Source organism: Cnephaeus nilssonii (genome assembly GCF_951640355.1).
Source record: "Cnephaeus nilssonii genome assembly, chromosome: 6".
NCBI classification, from domain to species: Eukaryota; Metazoa; Chordata; class Mammalia; order Chiroptera; family Vespertilionidae; genus Cnephaeus; species Cnephaeus nilssonii.
The window spans coordinates 30,251,031-30,263,458 of record NC_137077.1 but is presented as its reverse complement, the minus strand read 5'-3'; the positions used below and the strand labels follow the sequence as shown (position 1 = coordinate 30,263,458).

General features: G+C 36.8%; 1 protein-coding gene and 1 pseudogene across 6 annotated transcripts in view; one reads left to right on the top strand and one right to left on the bottom strand.

The window, feature by feature from the left end:
* The window catches only part of ABCC9 (ATP binding cassette subfamily C member 9), a 147,086-nt gene that overhangs the window by 87,659 nt on the left and 46,999 nt on the right, over positions 1-12,428 (top strand). For 4 of the 5 annotated variants that reach the window (XM_079775594.1, XM_079775596.1, XM_079775593.1 and 1 more), the window contains exons 19-24: positions 2,497-2,535; positions 4,126-4,227; positions 6,055-6,139; positions 8,742-8,822; positions 10,508-10,645; positions 10,786-10,911. In XM_079775594.1, the coding sequence (XP_079631720.1) occupies positions 2,497-2,535; positions 4,126-4,227; positions 6,055-6,139; positions 8,742-8,822; positions 10,508-10,645; positions 10,786-10,911 (571 nt within the window). The remainder of the gene's footprint in view (positions 1-2,496; positions 2,536-4,125; positions 4,228-6,054; positions 6,140-8,741; positions 8,823-10,507; positions 10,646-10,785; positions 10,912-12,428) is intronic. The other variant, XM_079775597.1, reaches the window with a different exon arrangement.
* Positions 6,809-7,210, bottom strand: LOC307100856 (small ribosomal subunit protein eS12-like; annotated as a pseudogene). Its single transcript has one exon. The product of its transcript is annotated as a small ribosomal subunit protein eS12-like (transcript).

Below are 12,428 nucleotides of genomic sequence, written 5' to 3'. Positions count from 1 at the left end.
TTAACTTTTACACTTTAAGGAAAATATACATAAATCCTGCAAGGGGAAGTCTTCAGAAATGAAGATCCACTATATGCTGTCTTGTCTAATTCAGGACACTATTACATTAATTAACCCTTCTTTCATATGTCTTTAATTTCTTGCTATTTAATTATGCTCCATTTTAAGAAAAGGTCTTGCTGATATCTCAAATAATGGGCATTACTCTTTTTAAGAGAGGAATCTGCCCATACTTAACCTCCTCACTTTCCTTTTACTCAGTGCATTGCAGTCTGGCTGAGAAATTCTCACCAAGGCCTGACTAAGTGCTTTGTTCTCAATCCTACTTAACTTCTCCATAGCTTTTGAAACTGTTCACCACTGATCACTCCTTGAAACCAACTGGTGTCTTGATTTCCATGACACTTTCATTTATTCATTTATTAAAAATATGTATGGCACACCTATAACATGCAAATCATTGTATTAGTTGTTGGAGGTAAATAACTAAACAAGGGAAGCCAGTCCCTATTTTCATAAAGTTTACTGTTTGCCAGCAAAGGCCATCCTATATAATAAAAGCATAGGTGGCGTCACGCGATGTCGTCACAAGATGGCCACCACAAGATGGCCGACAGGGGAGGGCAGTTGGGGGTGAACAGACTGGCAGGGGAGGGCAGTTGGGGGCGAATAGGCCAGCAGGAGAAGGCAGTTGGGAGCAATTGGGCTGGCAGGGGAGGGCAGTTGGGGGCGATTGGGCTGGCAGGGGAGAGGTTAGGCATCGATCAGGCTGGCAGGGGAGTGGTTAGGGGGCAATCAGGCTGGCAGGCAGAAGCGGTTAGGGGCAATCAGGCAGGCAGGCAGGCGAGCGATTAGGAGCCAGCAGTCCTGGATTGTGAGAGGGATGTCCCTGTTGGATCGGGCCTAAACTGGCAGTCGGACATCCCCCGAGGGGTCTCAGATTGGAGAGGGTGCAGGCCAGGCTGAGGAACACCCCCAACCCCTGTGCACGAATTTTGTGCACCAGGCCTCTAGTAAGGAAATAAGAAAATACTTTCATAATTAATTATTTGGTTCAATTTTCATGAATGCCAAGAAAAATATGTGCATGGTTTTATAAGAAAAAATAATAGGAGGATGAATAAATGAATGATACTTGAACTTATATTTTAAGGATAAGCCAAAATTAATGTGTCAAAAAGCCAGGATCTGCAATAGAAATGAAGATGTAAGGTGGGAAAAACATTCTAATTCTTCAATTTTTCTGCAGTCTATTGTAGGATCCTCTTCATTTCTTAGCTCTTAAATTATTTTCTTGACTTCAACTACTTTGAAAATACGAATAACATACCATTTCTGACCAAGATCATTCTTTTGAAGACTGAACAGCAGCTCTAAAAAGTCTTATGTGAGCTGCAAATTCAACACATCCAAAGCAAGCTCATATATCTCATATCTCCAAAACTTGCTTCTCCTGTACCTTGGTAGGGGTGTGTCCCCACCCCTGAAATTGGTTGGTGGGCGCTGAAGACAGAACTCAAAGATTCAACCTAAATTCTTTTCTCTCTCTCCATTGCCTGCAAAATGCAACCAATCACTTTTCTTATGTCTGTCCTTAACATTTCTATGTGTGTTTTAATATTTTTAGTTTAAGGAGTTATCATTTATGTGAACTACTTACTCTAATATAACCCCGTCACCTTTCTTCACACCATTGCAAGATTTACCTTTTTGAGATGCAAATCTGATTATTTCTGTGTTATAATTTATTTTATTATATGAAAAAAATAACATTCTAGAGACCTTTGCATACTACATCAGGATCTTTCATCATCTGGTACCTGATTAACTTTTTAAACTCATATCCTGCCACTCTACCCACCTTCACCAATTTGCTCCAGTAACTCTGAACTGCAGGTAGTTCTCAAATGTGCATACTGTGTATGTAATACTTTGCCCCAGATTGGTGGCCTTAGGGTAGCTAATTAGGAATTTAAGTAGATTAAATTTGAAATCTTATTTTATTTTATTTTCACTTTTTTAAATTTAGGTATTATATGTGTACATATCTTACCAGTGTCCCCCCCCCCCACCCCACACCCATACATGCACTCACCCCCCAGAGTTTTGTGTCCATTTTAAAGGTAAAGAAGCCTTGGAGATATTGGATTCTTATTCAGACTAAGAAACTATTCTAGAGAAATAACCTAAATTTAAGCCACTAGTTGGAGCAGAGTTGGGGCTAGAAACCAGGTCATTGTATGAATCCAAATTTTGTATGAAAAGAACAGTGGTATTTATCTTTTGGAAGCTTACTAAATAATTATTTTCTAACCAATTAAGACATTAAAAATATCATTTATCTTATTTGTCTTTGAAACTAATATAAAAAAACCATTTGGGAAATGTAGCTGTTTAATGTGTCCAATGTTTATTTGATCTCTTACTTGATATGTGCAGACAGTCATTCTGTATTTATATTTCATAATTAATGAACATTGTTTGCCATACTTGCAGTGTAAATGAATCTGAACCTTCTTTTGAAGCAACCAGAAGGTATTATTTCTATTTTAATCTGCATTTAATAAGAATAACTTCCTTCCTCAGACTTTACTTGATAATCTCTTGCTCCTATTCATTTTGTTCCTTCTGATGATGTATAAAGTTATTTATTAAAATGTGCTAGAATATTTCCAATAGCAGTGGTTCCCAACATTTGCAGGCTGCTGAAAGAATTAATTTGCCAAAATGGTCCATTGTGTCCACTGTTTTCCTTCAGTGAGTCACATATGTCTCAACTTTGGCTGAAACTCAATCTGTTCTTAGCAAACTGGGTTTGGGATTTCATAAAATGGCAAGGGGAGCTGGGGAGAGGTTGAAGAGAGTAAAGGGGGAGTGATAAATTATGACATAAGGAGACTTGACTTTAGGTGCTGAACACACAATGCACTATACAGATGATGTATTTAGAATTGTACATCTGAAACCTATATAATTTTATTAACCAATCTCACCCCACGACATTCAGTAGAAATGCAAGAACTAATACGTATATTGTTTATGAGTTAAACAGTGGTGGAATCTGTGAATAAGGTAGAGATGGAGAGCCAAGTGCTTCAGGTATTTAAAAAAGAAAAAAATCACTTAGAGGACTTGAGGGAAGGGGAAGCAGACATGTCAGTAGTTGGGAACCACTGTTTTGCTGCACATATGGTTATCTAAAAGACCATTAGCATATGTATATTATGTCTTCTAAACTCCTAGACATGTTTCCGGATAATCCTGAGCATTTCTAACTACTCTTTTTCTTAACCTTACTCCCTTTTAACCTTAATATCCTTTATTACTACTTACAGACCATGAACTAACTGTGGACCAGTGACCCCTTCCCTGCCCCAATCCCGTCATCTTCTTTATCTTCAACTCATGCATTTTCCTAATTATTGCAAATTAAACTCTGAGATATAGATCTGCTAGAATTTGCAAGCCAAATAAAAGGGGTGCGGGGGGGGGGAGGGGAGGAGGGACGAGAGGGTTATCATTTAAAAAAAATAAACTATTTCAGTATGTATTGAAATACGTAGTTTTAGATGTATATGTATTTCAATATTGAAATGGACTCCTCAAGATAGTATTCTTTGCTTTGAAATATGTATTATCTATTGCCTTAAATGTGTTAATGTGATTAAGCCACAAACACATACTATAATTATAGTGTCAATTCACATTTTAAGGTCTACATATGAAATGTATAGTTATGTAAAGTGCTTTTAATACAAATTAAAATATCTGTGGCTGTGAGAAAGTGAACGGTTACTTATCTTTATTTTAAAAACTCTACTCATTTTAGAAAAGAAATTTTTAATTAATAATTTCTACTTTAAAACACTTCTTTATCATAGCAAAATCAAATTTCACACATTGTGTGACATTTTGATAAAATTCTAATCCCTTGAATTCAAGTGGAATCTTTAACCATTCATTAATCAAGTTGGTGGTTAATAAAATGTTCTCTTTTAGGAGTTTTCCATTTCTGTGTTTGCGATATTTTATTGGCTTTTATTACACTTAATTACACTAAAATACACATACAGCATAGCACCCTTGCGTAATTTTGTTGTATTGTTTTTCTTTTCCATTTTCCAGTAGGAGCAGGTATTCTGTGGCTTATGCAGCTCAAAAGCCTTGGTTATTAAATGCAACAGTAGAAGAAAATATTACCTTTGGAAGTCCTTTCATCAAACAGAGGTAATTTTGAATGTATAAAATCTAGAACTAAAATGAGCAACTATTTCAAACCCTTATATTTGGTCCACAGTGTCTGGAATCTTTACACGGGAAGTTCCTTTCCTCTCTGCTTGACCTTCTTCCAACCGCATCACCAGGTCTTTTTCAAAAATTTATTTATTTTTATTTTATTGATTTTAGAGAAGAAGGGAGAGAGAGATAGAAACATCAATGATGAGAGAGAATCATTGATCGGCTGCCTCCTGCACACCCCACACTGGGGATTGAGCCCACAACCCAGGCATATGCCCCGACCAGGAATCAAACTCTGACCTCAACCACTGAGCCACACTGGCTAGACATCACCAGATCTTTTGATTCAACTCTTTTAAGAGAAAGTCTCATTGGAAGTTTTAGGCCATTATGTAATTTACTGAGAACAATTTGTACACCAAAATTAAACAGGTGAAAATGCAGTGTGTATATATGTGCGGTGGGGAGGGGTGGTGGTGGTGGTGGTGGTGAGGTTATTGGTAAGCAAAACGAAAAACGCAGCTAAGCAACAAAAAGAATGTTAACTTTGGGAAAAAGAGGGAGACTGTGGGATCTTTTAATATCACTGGAGTGTTCAAAGCTATGACCTTTTCCTTAAGCCACTCTCACAAGGGTGAGTCTTAAGACCCCAAAACTGGGTCTTGAAAGTTAAGGAGAATTAGGTAGGGGAGAAGCACGAGGAAGGGGGCAGGAAGAGGAAATAGATTGTGTGGGAGGAAGAACCCAAATGGCCTGGGGTCTGTTTGGGGCCTGGGAACAGACCAGACAGAGAGGGATTAGGGGATAATGACAGTGGCAAACTAGATTGTAAAGGAAGGCTGAGACACGGTAGTGTTAGGCCCTGAAATACAATTGGATGTAATTGTGTGCATTCTGAGAAGGCACAGCACGTTTTAGAAGGGGAAATAATAAAGTGAATGTGATATTAATCCGGCAGTGTAATGACAGATATCTGGGATGAATCTGAAGTAAGAACAATGAAACATTTAGAAGATTGTTAGAATAATTACCCAGGCATGTAGTATTTGTCGCCTGCATCTGGAGGTGACTATAAAAGTGGAAAAGAAGAGGTGGTTGACAGAAAACCATTCTAGAAAAAGAATGGACTAATATGAGCAGGGAGAAGAATCAAGAATGACTTGAATATTTTAAGACTAGGTGATTGAGAAAATGAAACCATTGATACTTTTTCCAACACTTTCAAACTCTCTGCTTCCCTATACTTCCAATCCATTCGATCTCCAGTCCCAGCCTTAGATAAATTTGAATACTGTCAATCGTCTTCATCTGTTTGCTCTTCCCTCAGCATGCATGATTACTATGCACAGACACCCACCCAAAACCTATGATTTAGTCCTCGTGAGCCTCCTGTTGTCTGTCCTGTGCACTGTAAACTCATTTATCTTTGTACAGTTTTTTAAGCTTCCTTTCTCTCATATCTTGACAAATTATGACTCATCTTGCTGGATATTATTTACACCTTGCTTCCTCTGCAAAGATGTCACTAACTTCTCAGGATGGTGAGTCATTTCCTTCTATGTATTCTAGGAGCACCTAACAAGGTACATTTTTTATTATATGTTTCTGTATCAGTCTTGTTCTCCACTTACTAGCTTTGTAAGCATGAGGACCAATACCTATTTATCTCTGTATCCACAAACTTAGAGTAGAGGCTAATGTTCCCAATTGCTCAATAAATGGCCCATTTCAGCTTCCAATATATTGAACTTGGGACTTAGTTTATGGGCAGCATATTAATAGTGTTCTAAAAATTCAACATCATTTCTCCTAAAGGTATAAAGCCGTCACAGATGCCTGCTCTCTTCAGCCAGATATTGACTTACTACCATTTGGAGACCAAACTGAAATTGGAGAGAGGGTGAGCTATGTATAGTTTGATTAAATGATGAAAAAAAAATCTAGAAAAGTCTTTTGGTTTCCTTTAATCTTTAATGGAGCATAATAAAATCTGAGAGGTTAAAATTTGTATGTTGCCCTAGCGACAAGTTCCAGAAACAGGAATACAGGAGCTCTTTGATGCCACTCTCTCTTAAGCGTTTGTTGAGTAACCACCATATACTTAACATTGTGCTGGCCACTTGAGAGTTCACAAGGAAAATAGAGCAGTTCCTGTCTTTGATCAAATGTATTTTTACTTTCTTGAAGTTTACTTTAAATTGATTTGGAAACTGAGATTGCTTTCGACAACTTCTTCTACTCTTGTCAACATTGATTTATTCTTGTTAAAGTGTTCTTTTTTTTTTTTTGAGTGTGTGTAAACATGTTTTTCATTGATGTTTTACTATTCTGACCAACTGAAAAATACTTATACCTTTATGTAATCTTTATAACAATATTTGGCTAAAATTGTTATAGGCGTCAAGTATTGTGCAAAAGATTTTATATGCTACCTGGATATTGAAGCTGAGCAAATGAAGGCCGAGAGAAGTTAAAGAGCTTGCCCAATCACAGAGTCAGGGTGCAGCTGGAGTTAGTCTGAATCTGTAGTCTGCATTATTTTTTAAATAAAAAGGTCAAGTTTATTTGTTCATTTCTTGCATTTGAAGTATTGCTCAAGGACATCCTTGGCCTGAGACTCTTTGCCGTAGTCCTCAACTACCACACAACTGAAACCAACCACATTACGGGGTCTTCCCTTTTTGTGGATTTTGCAGAGGTCTATCCATTATCCTAGTTGCTTGTTGCTGTCAACCTTAACTAGGTTGATTTGGTGTTCAGCACAAACGGCCTCCACCAACTTGACATTCTTAGCCTCATCACAGTTAGATGCAAGCACACAAAGGTGGGCTTGGCACTTGTCTCAGGCTGTGCCAGTTTTGCAGCGAATTCTGTTTGCTAGGCCATCCTGAATAAGAGTGGTCTTTAGCAACCCTTATAAAGCAGTATTAACAACCATTACTCCTCAGGCAGCAATACCTTCCTCAGCCATGGCAGTGGGTTATGGGTGGAGCCATATCTTGAACACACCAAGTCCTCTGCCTCTGTGCAACTCTTCAGTGGCAGGGAAAGAGCTGTAGAATGCATGCTTAATGAGTATTTATTGCACAATAGTTTAGTATTTAAGAGCATGAACTTAACTTCTCAGAGACTTAGTTTTTATGTTTGTAAAATGAGAACAATCTACACGAATAAAAGAGAAAGATGCAAATTGACCGTATCTTTGTGACACCCACCAGCCAATCAGGAGTGAGTATGCAAATTAACCCAACAAACATGGCAGGTTAATTTGCATATACAGGTGCCAAGAAGCCGGGGGCGGGAAGCTTGCATCATTGCCATGGTGATGACGCAGGCATTCCGCACTGCCCCAGCAGCTCCGGGCCTCTGGGCAGCATGGGAAGGCAGAAAGGCGGCTCTGGCTGGAGTGAAGGTGGTGCCGGCAGCCAGGGGAAGGAAGGCCCATTCTTGCACGAATCTTCATGAATCGGGCCTCTAGTCCTCCATATTGGAATTACTGTGAGGAATAAAAGAAATAAGGAATGTAAAGTCATTCACACAAGTCTGGCATATACTAAGGGCTCAATAAATATAGCAGGCCTTCAAATAACGTCATTTTGTCATTTTGTTCAGCATCATTTCATTCAACATCATTTCGTTCCTCGTCGTTTTGTTATAACATTGAGATGCTTTTGTTTTTGTTTTTAATATATTTTTATTGATTTCAGAGAGGAAGGGAGAGGGAGATAGAAACATCAATGATGAGAGAGAATCATGGATTGGCTGCCTCCTGCACGTCCCCTACTGGGGATTGAGCCCACAACCCGGGCATGTGCCCTTGACCGAAATCGAACCCGGGACCCTTCAGTCCGCAGGCCAACGCTCTATCCATTGAGCCAAAATGGCTAGGGCCATTGAGATGCTTTTGGAACTTAACTCTTGTTTATATCAATTAGCCTGTCATTTTGCCATGGTTCCAAGAACCTATGGGCTATGTTAAGTGAGGATTTACTGTACTAGGTTTTTAAAATGTTACAATCAACACTTGACTAAAAAAGTATATTGCTGCATGGTTCTGTTGAATAAAACTTATAATATCAAATTTACTGGTAAGAGGTATATGTTAAGTACACTACAGACACAATTCACAAAATGAGGGGAAAAAGGGAATTGTTTGTCGTCTTTAGCACTCACCAGTGTTTTGGTTAATAATGCTTTTGTATAGGAGAGCTCTCTATCGGAATGAAAGGGGGCTTAATGTTGTCCGTCAGGAATTACCTTAATATAATTCAGGTATTGACCACTAGATAGTTTTCATTTTATCTCATCAATGTTATCACAATTTAATTAGTAAATTATCATTATTTTAAGATTTTTAAAGAAATTTTTTACTAATTACAATTTAATTAGTAAGTTACCATTATTTTAAGAGTTTTGTTTTTTTTTATACTTAAAAAGGAATTTTTAACCAGCAGATCATTTACTAATGAAAAGGTGGATATTTATGGATATTTCTTCTCTAGGGCATCAACCTGAGTGGGGGTCAGAGGCAAAGAATCTGTGTGGCACGAGCTCTCTATCAAAATACCAACATTGTCTTCTTGGTGAGAATATGGCCTTTACTTATATTTCTATTCATTGTTTCCCTCTGGAAATGAGTCTTTAAAGGACAAGTCAAATAATTTAAGAAAAGATGATTTAACTTGTTGAAATCATAGAAAATGTAGGAGAAACAAATCCTCACAGTATAAATCAGATCAACATGTAAGGTAATGACTTGGGGGCTCTATATTGATGTCCAAGAGACTGAGGTGCCCACATAGTTGTTTATGAGTTTCTGAACCACAAGGATGATTAATGAGGGAGTGTGAATGGTGCTGGATCAACTAGACGGAATCATAGGGCTTGTTTATATTTTCTGACCAAGAAAGAAGGTCTGGAAAATACATTCGTGGTGGACATAAGCAGGCACTCTGTTCCAGTGGTGTACAACTCAGGCTGTGGATGAGATTTGTCTGTGAAACTTCCTAAAACTATAAAAATCTTATTACCACCCTTAGACCCATTTCAATCATAATCTGTAAGGGCAGGTCTAGAGTCTGTGTTTTAAAAAAGCTTCATGGATGTTTATCATGTATATCCAGGGTTATTAAGTTGGTTCTACCTGTGGATCCACAAATAAAATTAGATGATTATGTTGATTATGAATTTGTTCTAGTTTGGTTCCTCCAGCAGGAGGAAGTCAAAGTAACTTAGCTTACAAATAGGTAACGCATATCAGATACTGGAAGACTATGTAAATGCATCCTTCCCTGCCTTTTCCTTCTGCACAATTTTTAAACTATTTATAAATCTGGTTTCCAGACCTCCTTTAAAGTTTTCACTTCACCCAATCTTGAGGACCTCTTCAAAAAATAGGTTGTTTTTGGCGTTTCCCACTAAGTTGGACCCATTACTGGGGATGGGAGTAGAATTTGGACATAGCATAAAATTCACTTCAGGTTAATCTCCCTAAGAATATCAGTCCCAATTTTTTCCAGGAAAAAGCAACAACACTCTAAAAGCCATAGCAGGTTCTAGCAGTAATTTGTGTAATTGTAGATCTTTTTCATAATGCCGAACCCCCAACTAGGAATGACTTCTTGAACTTTGGGATTAGTTAATGACTGAGCCACCTGAGGACCAAGTAACTTGGAAATCTGAAAGAGACCAAGGTCTTCTTGGTATCATATTCTATCCTAGTTCCTTTCACTGCCTTCAATTTACAGATCCTTACTTACCTCAGCTGTAGAACCACAGAACTCAAGTCACAGGGTCAACTTATTGTGTATTCTTAGCCATTCATTGTAGGTTTATTTTGCATAATCTCTAATAGCTTCTTTATTTAAATTTTATTTATTGATTTTGAGAGAGAGAAAAAAACACATTGATTTGTTATTCCACTTGATGACTCTCTCTGAAGACAGATTGCTTATCTTTAAGGCAGCGTTTTCCTTCTTGATCAGTGTATAAGTTTCCTTTCACTGGTATAACAAATTGCCATAATTAGTGGCTTAAAAATACAAATGTATTATCTTACAGTTCTGTAGGTTAGACGTCCAACATAAAAAAAAAGCTTCATTTTAATTTATTTTTTTCTGACAATTTAAAGTTATATGGGGTCTGTTTTTATAAATTATATTTGAGGGATAATTTGTCTTTTGTTTATTTGTATTTCTACTTTCTAGAGGAATTAAGTTACATAAAGGGTATAGAAATTTTTACCTTTTCCCTATTTTACTGGTTGTAGGACGATCCATTTTCTGCCCTGGACATTCACTTGAGTGATCACTTAATGCAGGAAGGGATTTTGAAATTTCTCCAAGATGACAAGAGGACACTCGTTCTTGTGACTCACAAACTGCAGTATCTAACACATGCTGACTGGGTGAGAGTTCAGAGGAAGTTTCATTAATTTTTATATGATAGTTCTTTTAATAAACAGGGACCCTAAGAAGTGCTTTCTGAGGATCAAGGTGATTCCTCTGGCTAGTTATGGCTTTTTGTGCTAATATGTGCTTTCCTTAGATCATAGCCATGAAAGATGGAAGTGTCCTAAGAGAAGGAACTTTGAAGGACATTCAAACCAAAGATGTCGAGCTTTATGAACACTGGAAAACACTTATGAACCGGCAAGATCAAGAATTAGAAAAGGTAATTGTTCATAGTTTGGACGTGTTCAAAGCCCAGTTCAGAAGAGTGAGAAATGTACTGTATAATTACTAAAAATATTTTCAAGAAATACATTTAATGTTTAATATTTGATAATGGTCCTCTTTTGAAATCCTCATTTGAAAGTAACTGCATATTTATATGTAATAACAAATGGGCTACTTTGAAACTATAAAATTCTAATGATGTCTTTTGGATGAAGTGCTGTCAGATTTTTAGAAGATTTTTATTGGAATTTGAACCATGTTACAGTAATGGGTGTGATTAAAGCTTAAAGTATTTGCTGAAGCATGATATATCCTTATTTTATGTTCTGTATATCTTATTTTTCTCACCTGTAATGTGAGAATATTTTCATTTACTACCTATAAGTGGAGGGTCATGGGTAAAACAAAATCCAAGATACTTTAGAAAAAAGGAAGATCTGTGAGTTGTGGGTGAAGTTGTAAAGCATGTATTGGATAGGGTTGAGTTGGGAGTAAAGGAAGGTGATCAGAAAGAAATAACAATAAAATTTTACCTTTGTATAGCTTTTAAAGACCACAAAGCCCCTTTTACATGATCTCATTTAATTAGCACAAAATCCCAGAAATCAGAAAAAAAATAGAGTGAAAAATTAGTGAAAAAAAAAAATACCATCTCACCTTTACAGATGGGAAAACAAGCTCAGAGAGGCTAAGTAACTTGCCCAAAGTTGTACAGTATAACAAGTGGTCCTAATTGGACTTAACTCAGGTCCATAACTAATAATGTGAGAATAATGTTATGTATGACATAAATATAACATTTAATGAGGTAATAACAGAGTTGAAAATCAGATTGAGTATAATTAAAAAAGAATAATTTGTGATTGAAAGGCAAAATTGTAAATTGAATTAGTAAATTTTTGAATTCTTATCTTTTGAGTTGGGCCTAAGAAATGTCCAGAATTTTGTACCTCTAGCCAGGAATGAACATTATAAAATGAAATCTATACCAGCAAGTTTCTGAGAATATTAAGAAATTAAAACATATTATTTTATAAAGGAATAAAAAGACCTATGTTTCAATAGATAGGGGAAAACAAAAAGTCAGACAGACGCTGAGATTGCTCTGTCTTCTGTGGATTTGCCAAAAATATCAAAAGCAAACTACACAAGGAAGAAATGATATATGTAAAAATACTTAAGTAGAATAGGACAAATCATAGAACCATTAAAAGACATTCGCAAAAAAAAAATTACAAGATACAATTGGCAAGTGCCAACTTAGGAATTATACTGTGAGAAGCTTGATTATGAATTTACTTGGGATAGCTCCAAATGATAATTTTTCAGATGCCAGGAAGAAAAGAATATGATGTAAGCTTAAGGAGTAGGATCGTTTATGGTTTACTTTGGAAAGAAGATCTGGAAAGAGAGAGAGAGAGAGAAAAAGTGAGGGAGAGTGCTCTTGGCTTGATTTTGTGGTAATACTGTTAAGCAAGCCAGAAAGAAAGTCTGTGAAGTTGTATTTAGAAA